Source organism: Varanus komodoensis, unplaced genomic scaffold (assembly GCF_004798865.1).
Source record: "Varanus komodoensis strain SLA01 unplaced genomic scaffold, ASM479886v1 scaffold96, whole genome shotgun sequence".
NCBI lineage: Eukaryota > Metazoa > Chordata > Lepidosauria > Squamata > Varanidae > Varanus > Varanus komodoensis.
In genome coordinates, this window is record NW_025336664.1 from 1,242,170 (window position 1) to 1,256,776 (window position 14,607).

Sequence of the window (14,607 nt, forward strand, 5' to 3'; positions counted from 1 at the left end):
CATAACTACCCAATCCAGTGCATGTTTCCTGGAAAGTAAATTATATGTTGTTCAATGGATTTTACTCACAAGTAATTTTGTGTGACATTTCTTACACTCTCACGCTACCAACTTACTGGGGAAATAAACGTATTCCTACACAATGCAATTATAGGCATTGTTACTTCAATACTGGGAAAATATCCCCCAAACAAAAACCACAAGGGAAGATGTCTGAATCCCAAGGTACAACAAATAACTTTTAACTGCATATTTGTGCCATTAGAAACGAACAATCTAGAAAGGCCTGTTGCATCATTAATGAAACTAGCGTACCTTACTTTTATTTCCAAAAATAAACATATTTCCCAAGTGTAGGGGAGCAATACTATTTAACAACAAGGGGAGCAATACTATTTAACCATGAGATTGGAAAGTGAAAGAAACTTTGCATTTACTTTTGCTCTTAATGGGTCATAGTTCTGAATCAGCACCATAACTCCTTGGATGCAAGCAGAGTTAATCTCTTTTCTGGAGGCTGTAAAGCCAATTATGTGAGCATTTAACTGCGACTCAGAAGCTATTCCCTATCAGAAGCCTGTAACACACAATATCACAGTGTACATTAATGTGTAGAGTGTGCACTGGCTACTAAGTGTTTACTTAGGGTCATCAAGGACAAACAAGTTCAAAATGTAACACGCTGTTCCGTATTAAAATGTCGGCTCAGACAGAAAGAAACCATTTGTCCTGGCATTGTTACAGAACGGACAAATGCCTGGATCTGCTTCTTCATTAAATAGGGCTGCCAACTGACCAGCCATAACATTGGCTTGGCCTGATTTTGTGCTTTTAACAACAACCAGATGCATAACAATTTGCAAGTGCTGTTTTTCACTTCACGGAGATAATCACCATTCCTTCCTAATACCTGCCCATTGTGATGTTGCTGAGAGATGACCGGCTCAGTGGCAGAGCTGGCCAAGAAGCATGACAGGGGTCCCAGGTTCAGTTTCTGGCATTTCCACTAAACACAGATTCAGGAAGCATCACATCGCCTTCTCTGCCTGAAGGGTGGGCTAGATAGATCAATAGATAGATAGATAGATAGATAGATAGATAGATAGATAGATAGATAGATAGACCGACCCAGAGAGGTCTGCCTGGCGCCGCCGTTATTTGTTTTTCGGCGCCAGGCGAAGAAGACCTTTTTATTTAAAACTTAATTGTTAACTTATTATGTATTTATAGGTTTTAAATTTTTAAGCCGAGATGTTACCGGGTTTTTTAATTTTTTAATTGCATTCATTTGTTATTTATATGTTTTGATTATGTTGTGAGCCGCCCCGAGGCTTTGTTGCGATGGGGGCGGCATAGAAATGTTTTAAATAAATAAATAATAAATAAGTATAAGATTGCTTTGGTATGAGATTGCTTCATCTGTACTGTATGAATACTTCATCGACCTATGCTGATTTTCATTTGTCAACTTTTACAAGCGCCCATTGCTTGAATTCTGGCGTCTGCTCCTTGCTGTGCTTTTCCTGTTTGCTGGGATGGCTGTTCCCAAACCACCCCTATGGCTGGGCTCTGAGGCGGGACAGGCTGTTTCATCATCTCATGCTAACACAGGCTAACAACCTTTTCCACAAATGCCTCCAGAACTTGCCCAGACTCCCCACTGTGTGAGCTCCCAGATCCGTCAGTGCACTCCTGTCATCTCTTAGAGTGCAATGCTGTCCATGCGTCTGTGCAAGCATCTATGCAGAAGGAAGCAACGCCCACTGTGTTCAGCAGAACCCCCTTCCACAATAAGCATCCATAGCATCCTTAGTCTTCCATCCTTGTGATCATTCTCTGTACGTGCTTCTATAGCCAGTACAATTTAAGGTCTTCACCAGAACTTTCCTAGTGAGGCTTTTAGCCTAAGTTATTTCTTATTGCCGGCCAAAGCTTTCTGCACACTGTGCTCTACGGCAGTGCAAACTTGAGCAATTTCAGCCTACAGGCCTGGCCCATCCTTTGTATTTGAAGACTTAATCTTTGAATTACCTCCAAAATATGTGAAATTTGTTTACACAGCAATGGGCTATCTTGAGCCAAAAACAGCAGTTCTGAAGCTTGTCTGTTTTGGCTTTGGATCTCCATATTCTGACAGTTTCCTCATCAGCCAAGCCTCTTTAACGGGTCTGTCTGTTTACTTTCTTACAACCTCATGGGGAGTTGTGCCATCGCACACATTTTAGTAAGAAAGATCATGGAAAAATGTGAAATGTTGAACCCAACAAACTAAACACATACAACATACGTTTTGTGATAAATGGAAAAGCAACTGAGAACAAAGATGAGAAAGAACACAAAGATGACTTGTTTCTAGTCGCGAAGTCATGTCTGACCCATCACAACCCCATGGACAACATTCCTCCAGGCCTTCCTCTCCTCCACCATCCCCTGAAGTCCACTTAAGCTCATGCCGACTGCTTCATTGACTCCATCTATCCACCTCATCCTCTGTCATCCCCTTCTTCTTTTGCCATCAATTGTTCCCAGAATTAGGGGCTGGAGACAGTGGGTCTTTACTTCTCATTAGGTGGCCAAAGCATTTGAGTTTCATCTTCAGTATCTGGCCTTCTAAAGAGCAATCAGGGGTGATCTCCTCTAGGACTGACTGGTTTGATCTCCTTGCAGTCCAAGGGACTCGCAGGACTCTTCTCCAGCACCACAATTCAAAGGCCTAAATTCTCAGCCTTCCTTATGGTCCAACTTTCACAGCCAGACATTGCAACTGGGAAAACCATAGCCTTGACTATATGCACTTTTGTTGGCAGGGTGCCATCTCTGCTTTTTAGACTCTGCTAGAGAAGGAAAACCCCATGGACAGTACCAAAAGGCAAAGATAACTGGGCACAACCAATACCTACCAAATGATATACAAAAGTTAATTTTGATGGGACTAGAAGCCTGTTGACTTCCTACGGACATGCCTTATAACAAAGGTTAATTGATACTCCACAGGTTGATCATCTCTGCTATAAGGGTGAGTTGAAGAATCGTATACCCACATCTTCCTTTGGCTGACAGGCAATTGCTTCCTTCTTTCCTTCTTCTTGCTTTCTTTCAGGTTCCCGCAGCATTGCCTTACCTTGAGACTTCAGATTTTTCCACTGCCACTTTTGCTTCTTGTGTGCCTACAGTTCAAGTACGGGGCTGGAACAGTAGATGGGGAGTAGGTAAGGTTTTGCAGCCCTCCTCACACACACAAGTGCTCTAAAAGCTCTTTGGAGGAACTTCCTTCATCTTGCCTGTAAACACTCAGGAGTAACATGTCAGCCAGGTGTGATATCAACACTAGCTTAGGCAGCACACAACAGCCAGAAATGTCAGTGGGAGCTTCCAGATGGAGGGCTTCTGAGTCCTCTTTTTCTCCTTAGTAAGTTTTCTACATTAAAGACAAAGGAGAGGAAAACTGGTCAGAAAGGATGGAAGGACCACAAGTAGAAGATGATGTCATCTGAGCCCCTGGAAACATCCTGTGAGGGAAGTAGGGCCCTGGTGCCATGAACGCCTGGCCAGGAAGCACCCCGTGCATGATAGCGTTGCAGAGTATAATTAAGTTGTGCCTTCCTCTCATAGCATATGAAAAGCGCTGTGTTCCTCTGCATACTTTTCCCACTGCGTGTCACCTTGATATTTCTTCGATTTTCCAGGAAAAAAGAGAGTTGTTTTGTGTTTGCAATTAGCACTACACAAGCCCATCAGCCCAGCCCAGAACCTTAAGGGTCACTGCCTGGCCTCCCATAGTAAGCTCAGATGTGGGCATGGCAGATGTGGGTGCGGCAGCATTGGCATGGGCACTTGCAGAAGGCTGACCAGAGCTCAAGCATCTGAGCACATGCAGTGCCCGCTCTAGTTCTGGGGGATCCTTGGACCAGGCATTCATGCTATGCTCTCTCTCACTGGGCCTACTTCCTCCCCACTGCTGTTGCCTCCGGCCAAGCAGCCCCACTGGGCAGGGACCAGTGGAAAAGCACATGCCTTGCAGGAGGGAATTCCCATGTTCTGTCTTTGGCATCTCCAGCAAGGGTGGAAAAAACTTCTGCCTCAAAAGCTGGAGAGGTAGAAAATATTGGAGAACATGGGCCAGTGGTTTGGCTCTGTATAAGACAGCATCTTATGTCCAGAGAGAGGGCAAGGCCTGCAGAAGATCTGCTTCCTTTCCCTCATTTTTCTTACCGCTCCCTGCTTGGAGACGGCAGATCAACAGGCAGTGGCAGCAATGAGCAGCAGGGCCAGTAGGCCCCAGGAATCGGCAGTGGGTCTTGACCATTATCCAACAGTGGGAACTACTGAACTGCGCATGGACGAAAAGGAGATGAAAAGACCTCCCGACAAAGAGGCTCCTACATCAGAGCTGGCTGAAATCTGGATGGGTGACATAAATGTTGTGAACTGCCCAGAGAGCTTCAGCTATGGGTGGTACAGAAAATGTTGTTGCTGTTATCAACAACAACATAGACTGGGCTCAGGCAACACAATAACTGACACTCAAGAGTTGTTTATGGGTTGAATGGGGATCATTGAACCATGTAGCTGTTGAAATGTGAGTTGTTGTGTTGCTTGAACACAACCGAGATAACAAACCATTGTGAAGAACCCACTGTACACAACCCAACAACAAACCATGGATTCTCATCATGCTTATTTGTGGTTAACAAGTATGGCTTATTAGTGCAGCTGGGTTCAGACAACATAAGAACCTCACATTTAAGCAACAACCCACAGTTGACATATACATTGCCCTTGAGTGTGGGTTATTACGTTGTTGAGCACAGCCATAGAAAAGAGAGATTACCAAAGGGTAGGAGGGCTAGTCAAGGCACCTCTCAGTATTATCAAGGAATAACAGCTTTCATTATTTACATTTTTGTGAAAACCTAATTTGTTTTACTGACAAGAACATTTTTCTCTTATAGATTTAAGCACAATAAAATTGCAAATAAGACCACAAGATTCAATTTCTTGTCACACATTCATCAAGGAAAGAATTTAATTTAGATTTGCAGTATGTCGTTTCTCAACCAGCTTTGAATTAGTTTAAAGTGACAAGCCTAAACACTCAGGGCATGAGAGTCCTGTGGAAATGAAATGAACCATTCTTAAGAGAGAGAGCGATACACCTGGGGGAAGATGCCTGCAGCATCCTCAAACCCCACATTCATCTCCACACGGCCTCTCTCTTGCTCCCAGCCAAGCATCCTGGTGGTGATGAAGCTCTTCTGATGTGACTTGCAAAGCAAGCTGGTGCCTCATATAGCTGCCTGCCATTGCACACTTCAAAGTAATGAAGTGCTTTCTGATCCCCAGAGCTGCTAGCTAGAGATGACTGGGATGTGCAGAGATGAGCTCTGCTGTTGTGCTGTGGAGATGACAGTGGGTCTGAGATCTACTGGATCCGTGTCCTCCATGTTCCACTGTGGTGCCTCAGGACTGGGCCCTTTGCCTATGCCAGCCTCAGGCTGGTGTTGGTATTTTCATTCCCACTGGAACCAATAGGAAGGGAGAGAAATGTCAGCCCTGGTTCTGCCTGGAAGAACTAGACAACCCTCCAGGAAGGTGTCTCTGGGGTGTAGCTCCTGCCAGAAAGAAAAACTCTTGCTGCCCATGTCAGGTTCTCAGTCTTCAGCGCCATTCTTTTCCCACTCCACCATCCTGGCTTATTATGCCTTATTTTTTTTTACTTGAAGCTCTGGGTTCTTATCAGTTTCTTGCAATTGATTTAATTTCATTCTGAAGACTGCCTGTGGTAAAACATGTCTCCCAACCTGCTAATGAATCATTGTTGCCCATAGGCTTCATTGCAGCACAGTTCTGTGCATTGCTCAATAGGACTTAGCACTGCTGGGGACTTGCGTCAAGTGACCTGCTCCCGAGTCTGACTCAAGCGCATCAGCAACTCAACTTGGACTCTGCTTGGGAGCAACAGGTGAGTGATTCAACTTGAGATTTGTGTTGTTTTTACCACTGAGTTGCTCCGGGGCTTCCCGCCTGCATCTGACGTGTGCCAGGATATTTGGGGGTGATCATGGCTGGAAGACAGCCGTGAGCACAGCACAGGTGGTGGGAGGGAGGGAGGTTCAAGGGGTCAGGGGAAGGGGAATACCTGAGAAGAGCCTTGACTTGAAAATTGCTTGCAATGACTTGGGACTCGACTAGGACTTGAAAGGAAAGACTTGACGTGAGACTTGGAGTAAAGGACCTGAACACATCACTGTGGCTTACCATTAAACTGAACCAGGGCTCAGCACACCTTGGAGGTTCTTTTCAGTCTCATGATTTAGCATCCGTGACATGACAATAAAGAGGATCTTTCAGCCCAGTGAGAGTAGTTAGTCCTCTCCAGTGACCAATAAAAGCATACCCAAACATCACTCCCAAGAAGTATGGCAGCCCTTCTTCACCTCCAGATGGCCTGGACTACAACTCCCATCACCACTAGCCATTAGCCATGCTGGCAAGGAACAATGGCAGTCGAACTCTAAAACATTTGGAGGATACTAGGTTGGGGAGCTGACCGAGAGACTTCTAGCACTGGGCTGGAGCCGAGGACAGGCTAGATCAGTTTCTTACTAAACTAAAACAGCCCGCTGCCCATGAAAGGAACCACATCTTTTTGGCAAGGTTATGAAATGAAGAGAGGGTGGTCCAGCATTTGGTAGTCCATAAGACATTGCTAGCGAGCTTGGTAGATCTAGGATTGCCATCTTTCAAGAGAGTCCCACTGGTGTGCCTCTAGCAGCAGGAGAGTATGGAGACATTCGGCAGCTGACATTGTTTTTCTGTTTGCAGGTAAGTGGCAGAAAGTGCTTCATCTGCTAAGTATTTGTCTGGCATACCGCTGTTAAAGGCACAGAAGACGGTAATAAAAACCCTGTACAGGCAAAACAAAGTGAGTGCTTATGTAACAACAAGTCCTGACAACATTACAAAGCTTTTACTTTTTCTCTTTTAGTATCTGCTGTAACAGACTATCACACTTACCATTCTGGCTGTAAGTTATTGTGACCAGTAGGGGCCTAATAATCCCCTCCCCACTTCTGTTTTTCAGCCTTAAGAACAAAAAGGACATGACTTTGTATTTAACCTGAACATTTTGGAAATTGTAAGCAGGAGCAGCCAGGGTGCAAATGTGAGAAAGGGAAAATGTTTGGGCTTCTGGCAGGCATGTGGTAGGGAGCGAACCCCTTCTTCCCTGGCAGCAAAGCAGAGGAAAATCCCTCTTCTGAAGCTAGTATTTGCTTTGCGTGGAAAGCCTCCACAGGCAATGTGGAAAGATTTCCCCCTAATCTAGATAATGCCTACAGAGGAGAGATTTTCTTTAGGGGCTTGGCAAGGAGGAAAGGGTTAAACTCAGGTTACCCCACACCTGCTGTGACAACAATTCTTCCTTTGGTTATCACTCCTTGAAAAACAAAATCCTGCTTGAGAAATGCAAATACACCTTTGTAACCTCATCCTTGGTTTACTCCTCAGTTAGGCAACAAAAAGGATTCTGGTTGTTTCTAATTTTCTGGCCATATATATCTGGAGGGCTGTTTGGCTTGATGAGGTATAAGTCGTGATAAATCCTGATTTTTTAAAATTAAAATATTTACCTATTAAGAAGGACATTGCCACTTCCCCTTAAGAAAGGTCAAGGCCTTTTGGAATGTCTCTGGTTGGTGAGTCAATCAGTTCCTTCCATCTTTTATTAGTTCCTTTAACACACCAGTCAAATGCAGAGAGAGTTAAAAGGCCAAGAGAAGCCTGCATTGTATGGGGACTTAATATTTCATAATGTTTGCTGACTCTAATTTACGGAACAATCCTGTATGTTTATTCAAAAGGAAGCTCCACTGAATCTAATAGGACTTATTCTCAGGTAAGTGTGTATAGGATTGCAGCCAGGTTAGTGAGAAGTCCCTACCTTCTGTTTACAAACATTCATGTGGAAATAACTATTCATGAAACTGATTGTGACCATAATATATTAAAATGAATAAAATAATATAAACTTTGGATTTCCAACATAGATTTACTTCTGCATAGCTGTCACTTCTATCTTTCTTTTATTTTCAGAGTTGGGACAATAGGCACAGCCAAAGTGAACAGTTCTTTGCTGATAGAAGAGTATGAAGTCTGCTAAGGTTAGAGCTGGCAGTCAGATCACCCGTCATAGGCAAAAAGGATGTTATTGCAGAAAACATCCAATTATCAAGCTGAGCTATTGACTTGCCAGGCCAATTGGCTCACCAGGGTTGGTCATTCTGCTTCCCTCTAAATTGTGTGCAAATGGGCAATCGATAAGTGTGGGCTTCTGCTGAGTGACGGCCTATTAATCCTGCCTGCTAGCAGAACAGGTAATGCTGTGAGATGTATACCTGTGTTCACCCACAGTGAGTTATGGGCCTATTTTTGCCAGAGGATGTTGTGCTTTAGCAGGAAGATGCAGAAGCGTTTTCAAACTCCAAGAGAAGTTTGGAGCTCAGACCACTGTTGAATGTCCAGATGATTTGGAGTCTACTTCACTAACGTTTGTTTTACAACATACTTCATGCTCCATATTTTTTATTATAGCAGTTTTTCCTCCAGAACTGCATTTGCCTACTATATCTCCTTCAGTATAATTATTTTGTAGAGGCCTTTTATATAATATAATCAGAAAGAAAGTTCTGATAGAGTTCAATTGTACATATTTTCAGGTAAGCAGACTTAGTAATGTGATTTTAAAAGAGCATTGTCTATTCTGCGGTGTTCTCTGGATATAGCAAAGATTGTGAATTGGCAAGGAAGGTTTGAAGGGGTCAGAAAGCCACTGTTTCTTGCGTTGGAGTAGCTACAGGCTAAGGAAAGGCTGTCTTCTCTTTGCTACCTCAACCCCAGCCCTAGGGAGCTCCTTCTGCTTTCAAAGGCAGCACAGCATGGAGAATTTCACAGGTGTCCCTTCACTAACTTGGAGCATTTCTTCCTGGCATATTCTCCTTACAGACTCAGAGTTTCAGGTGAAAAAAAGGTGGCAGGTTTGAAAGAGTTTGTGTGGTTGATACCTGTGTGAACTTATGGTGTATTACAACAGGTTGGTTTTCAGTGTATTAATCTTTCTAGGTTTCTAGTTGTGCAAGCTGGTGTTTTGTGGCAAGAGTTAATGACTGGAAGTCTAGTGCCAGTTTCCTACACAACAAGAACCTACACCAAGCAGGCTATTTAATTATTAACTCTTCTTAGAAATTTTCAAAATGTAATGTATCATCATAATTGCTGTATGCCTAGTTTTCCTGCTTCCTCCCAGTAGCAATGAAAAAAGCTGCATCTGCTGTAATTCCTCTTCTACATAAAGCTGAACCCTCCTTTTTAATTAAAAACCATTCCAATGTAACCAAAGAGCAATAAGAAGCAACATGGCAAGCCAGAAATAGTGCAGTTCAGTCTTGACTAAAACTCTCTTTCCTCCTGTGCTGTCTCCAATTCCTTGCTCGATACACTGTCAATATCCATGTGGCAGCCATGTTAGTTTCAGCAAAAGCCTTGAGGCATCTTAGAGACAAATGTCTCTTATTCTACAAACTTTCATGGACTAGAGTCCAGATTGAGGCAGGGCTGGCGGTGGGGTGACCACCTCAAGCAGCAGCTGTTGAGTGAGGAACTGCAGGAAAATTTTGGCTGTCAGAACTGTGTGTCCCATGGCACCTGCTTTGCATCCCAGGTGGGTTGCATCCCAACTGGTTTACTGTGCTCAGGTGCAATGGAAAACAGCTGCCTGTTTTGGCAGCTTCTGTAAATGGAATGGGAAGGTCAGCAAACTGTGTTGCCTTGGCCTGGTGTTTCACTCTCAGTAGCAATGCATAGTAACAATGGTCCCAAAAGATAAGGGGTTTGGCCCTCAGCTCCCTCTGGGGACTGTAGAGCCATAAGCAGAATCTCAATATCATACCTCCTGTCCGTTCCCTGTAGAAATGATAGGCCTGAAATGAATAGCAAGTTCTCAAGAACTACTTCTTATATTCTTTCTTGCCCTTTCAAAACTGGCAATAGCTTGACCTGAAGGGTTCCTATTTTAGGCACAGCCATCCCACCAAAAAGGCAGTGGGGGTGGGGGCATCTTATTCCATGTATTTCCCACCATTTACACAGCTATTGTAACATTAGACTGTCATTTTTGATCTTTTCAAAATCGAATGGTTGCACTGGACAGGCCTGATGAAAACAGCTGGCTCAAACATATTTTATGTATTGTTTTCTTGAAACTAAAGCTATTTAATTGTGGAGGATGTGAGCTACCATGAGCAAAGTTTCTATTTGTAGAGTGAAACAAAACAAAAACTGGAGGGTCTTTGGCACCAAAACTTTAATAGATTTATTATATGCCATAAACTTCATGGATTAGAGTTTATTTCATTAGATGCATGAAAGGCTTATTTATTTATTTATTAAAACATTTTTATGCTGCCCCATTTGCCGAAGCCTCGGAGCGGCTTACAACAATAAATTAAATAATTATAATCATAAATTAAAAATGTAAACATTAGAATAAAATACAAACATACAATATAAAATAAGCCGCCCTGGCCAGATAAAATTCAGTAATATTAACATTTAAAATGCCGCTTAAATAAAAAGGCTTCTCTCAGTTGGCCAGTGTGTGTTGTACACATGGGCACAGAGAATATAATTGTAAGCAATGAAACTAACAAAGTACAGCTTGCAACAATTCTATGTGATGATAAAGGCGAACAAAATTCACAGAGGAAATCAGTGATAATACCGTCTTAGGTTAATTTTGACCTGCCTCTAACAAGAAACTTAACTGTCACGACCCAAGCCTAATTATGAAAATACTCGGATTTCTTTATACGTTCTTGGTTCTGCGTGGCCCCAAGAAGCAAAGAAGGTCGCTTTTAATCGAGTTTGTAAGCGCATTTTCTTTCTTTGTAGTATTTGGCAACTAACAGGAGTTAGACAGAATTTGGCATCCCCGGCTCAGTATTCCACGAGACCACGAAACCGAGGCAAACACGTCCACACAAACTGTGCCCGCCGCGTCATTTTTTCGAAACGAAGAGACATGCACCACAGAATCTACATCGCTTTCCCGGACTAGCTTGCCAGTGGCTGAAGAAAATTAGTGGGCGGAGCTACGTCTGTTTGAGAGACACGTGTACAGAGGAACCAGGAAGTGACTGCCGGAATTGGAGCATCTGCGGTAATTGGCAACGTCTGGGTGGTCCTAGAAGTGGTTGATGTAGTGAGTTGATTATTCTTTAATGTAATGTTATTACTGTTGTTAATGCCAAGAATTAACTCCGGAGGTACACTGCAAACAAACACCCAACGAATCAGAACACTGTATTGTCTTCTATATGGTAGAAATGCTTTTATTTTTTAAGCTGGAATTATAGACCTAGACAAGATTTTAGACATGAAAATTCCTGTCTGGAAACTGTATTTATTAATACTCCCTACGAATTGATTCTAAACGTTTTAATGCAAGGAATCGCCCTTATTTTGCATTTGTATTTTCCAGAGTGAGAAGCAAAATCATTCATTCATTGGGGTGCAGTTTGTATTCCAGAAAGACTGTGTAGCTCTGTGCTTACGCAACTTCAAAAAGAATGTGTAGATTAGGCTCACTAGATCAGTATGACTACAAATTCAGGAAGTCTTCCGTGTAATTAACTTGGTGAAGTTAGGGTAGCTGTTGGATTGGGCAAAGAGGGAGTTAATATATTTCAGTTACCTGGGGCACTTCCTCTCCAGTAGGTGCAATCTTATGCATGCTTGGGCAGGAAAAAAGTCTTCACAACTTTCAGCATTCCTCAGCTATCCTGGCTGGAGAATGTTGGGAGTTGTGGCACTTTTTTTTCAAACTAATTAAACATGCATAGGATTGTGCCCTAACTTGTATACTTGGACTGAACTATTTGGGACTTATGTGACATTAGTTTATTATAGCTAAGCACTTTGCTGTTGCATTTTTCCAGCCCAACTGCATAATATGTGCACGTAACTACTGGATTGTGCTTTGAGCACAAACTGCAAATGAGTGCTACGCTAGTTATCCCTTAGGGAAATTTGTGGTGTGTTCCATATCACAGCTTGATGTTATGGTGAGAAGTTTAGCAGTGTTTACTTTTTATTTCACAATGTATAAAATGCTTCTAAGGTAATGCAATAACAACAATATCAAAATGAAATACCTGTAAAATTCAAAAAACAGTCAAAGAATAAAATTAAAAATCTGTTAAAATAAAAACCCTTTGATATAATGGTGGTGCTAGGTAAACCTCTTTGGGGGGAGCATTTGTAAGTGGACTGTAACAAACAAGAAGGTCTTCTCTACAGAGGTGTTTTTAAAATGTGTTCAGCCCAATTCAGGAAGTCAAAAACAAGGAAACAAGCTGCAAATTACAGAGTTGGTAGGTGCACTTTTTACATGGTTATTGCAGGAATAACCTTGGTTATAAACTGTTAAAGCAATGCTTAATAACTTGATTTTCTATTCCCTTAGAAACAGTTCCAAGAACCAAAATCATGTACTGTTTCTGAGCCCTTTGCTTTCTTTGCTGTTACCAATTTGTTCTTTTCAGGGCACACTCTATAACATTGCTCTATTTTCAACACTGCCGATGAGCTCAACTAATGTTAGGCAAGCGTGCAACCAAGAGAAAAGTTATATTTATCTTATATAAAAATATTTTTAACCTGTGAAGGTTTCTATTTAAATACAAACGTAATTAAACTGATTTCGGGTGGAGTCTTTTTTGTTGCATCTTTGCTGTTTCCAAAGTCCCTAACTGGGAAGTTTATAAGCAGGGTGGGACAGCCCTCTCATTCACACATACTGCATTTTTGCTAGATGGCTTTATTTTTATTACTTTTGGAGTGGAGCACTTAAGAATGGGGGAGGGAAGGAGGCTGGCAGAGGCTCAGGGTAGCTGGAATGCTGGTTCTCCCATGTTTTTTTCTGTCTCTGAGGTTGTGTTCCCAAGCTCTGGAGAGGTGGCTGGCATGGTTTTCTTTTTGGCAAGCTGCAAGGGGGAGAGGGAAGGTGCTCTGATTCCCAGATCTGAGCTCAGGATTGTATCCCACCTTAGAGCAGGAAATGCGAAATATCTTGGGGCCCATGAGACAGTGTCTAGAGGTAATGGGATTTGTGAGTGGGGATTTAAAGCCAGGCATCCATGGTAACTGGATTCTACAGTCCTCTCCTCATCATTATGTGATCACATCAATTGCTACAGAATAAAAGCAACTAAATATTGCCTGGATCCAAAGCCATTTTTCTTTTTTTAATGGTATTAATTGTGTCCATTCCCCCGCCCTCCCCCGCTTTTTTTCCTTTTTGGTAGGGTTATTTTCATTAGAAAAGAATACATTTTTGAATGGGTTTGGTTTTAATGTTGAAGATTTCTTAGCTAACTGTTACATCTTTCTTAGGCCATCACTCCAGAGAGCACTCACCATGTTATTAGGGTACAGTCCAGTGTTGCAAGCCTTGCTTGGAACCTTCTTCACCTGGGGATTGACGGCTGCTGGCTCAGCTCTTGTGTTTGTCTTTTCCAGTGGGCAGGTGAGTCTTGTGCTTCTGTTCCATCTTTTACTATGCAGATTTGTCAATGGAGGATGGAAAATGGAACATTTTACAGCCAGTGATGCCACTTTACTTGAGGACTGATTGTGCCAAACAGGAGTTAGTAATGAGTGATTGCCATGTTAAGTTGCTTAGTCCTTTTAAATGATGTAGTCTTGATTTTGCATTTTTTTTAAATGTCCAGAGATGCTTGGGTCTCTCATGGGATGGTGGTATAAAGGTTTCTCCTCATGGATTCACGGGTGCATATAGATCAGAGATAGGGAATATGTGGCCACCCGATGTTGCTGGACTGAAACGCCCATCATTCCTCCCCCCTTACTTGCGCCTGGGGCTGATGGCAGTCCAGCAACAGTTGGAAGGCTCATGTTCCCCATCCCTGATTTGGAGTATGATGTTTGCAGACCTAAGCTGCTGGCCCTGCTCAGTCATGGACTTTCTAGGTAGACTTGCAGGTTGCTGTCTGACTGGATTTCCCACCTGTCAAATAGGAACATAACTTGGAAGAGAGCTGGTGGAAGTAGGATAGCAGATAGGATAGGCAAGTATGCTTTTGATTTTCACAGCCAGAAGAGCTAAACGTGTACAACTAAGTTGATGTATCCGGACAGAGCAGTGTCTGATCCTGTCTGGTAGCTTAACTGCTTTGCTAAATTATGGCTGGATCTTTAACTTGGTATCATGCTGCTCTTACACAGCAAGTTGCTGCTTCCTCCCCCTGTTCTTGTTTTCTGCAGTTTATAATCAAAGTTCCTTAATTTGCAGAGACGGATCCTGGATGGTAGCCTGGGCTTTGCCGCAGGGGTGAGTAGCACACATCTCGCTTTCTGTTAATTTGCTCTGTATGCTGTCCTGATCTTGTCTCCTCGGCTACTGGGGGTGTTGCCTCCATTTGGCTGTTGCTTCAGCATTTTGTGCAGAAGTGCCTGTGAGCTAATTATATCTGCATGAGAGATCAAGGACTTGGGCAACATTTGTCCTGTCCTGTCTTGAGCTGGTACCTC

At 42.8% G+C, this 14,607-nt stretch overlaps 1 protein-coding gene across 3 annotated transcripts in view; it reads left to right on the forward strand.

Annotated features, from left to right (window-relative positions):
* Positions 1-11,182: 11,182 nt before the first annotated feature.
* Positions 11,183-14,607, forward strand: part of SLC39A11 (solute carrier family 39 member 11) — a 340,346-nt gene continuing 336,921 nt past the window's right edge. The window contains exons 1-3 of one of the 3 annotated variants that reach the window (XM_044418981.1): positions 11,183-11,257; positions 13,450-13,582; positions 14,369-14,407. In XM_044418981.1, the coding sequence (XP_044274916.1) occupies positions 13,475-13,582; positions 14,369-14,407 (147 nt within the window). In that variant the 5' untranslated portion in view covers positions 11,183-11,257; positions 13,450-13,474. Of the gene's footprint in view, positions 11,258-12,264; positions 12,429-13,449; positions 13,583-14,368; positions 14,408-14,607 lie in introns of those variants that run through there. The other 2 variants (XM_044418982.1, XM_044418980.1) reach the window with 2 other exon arrangements.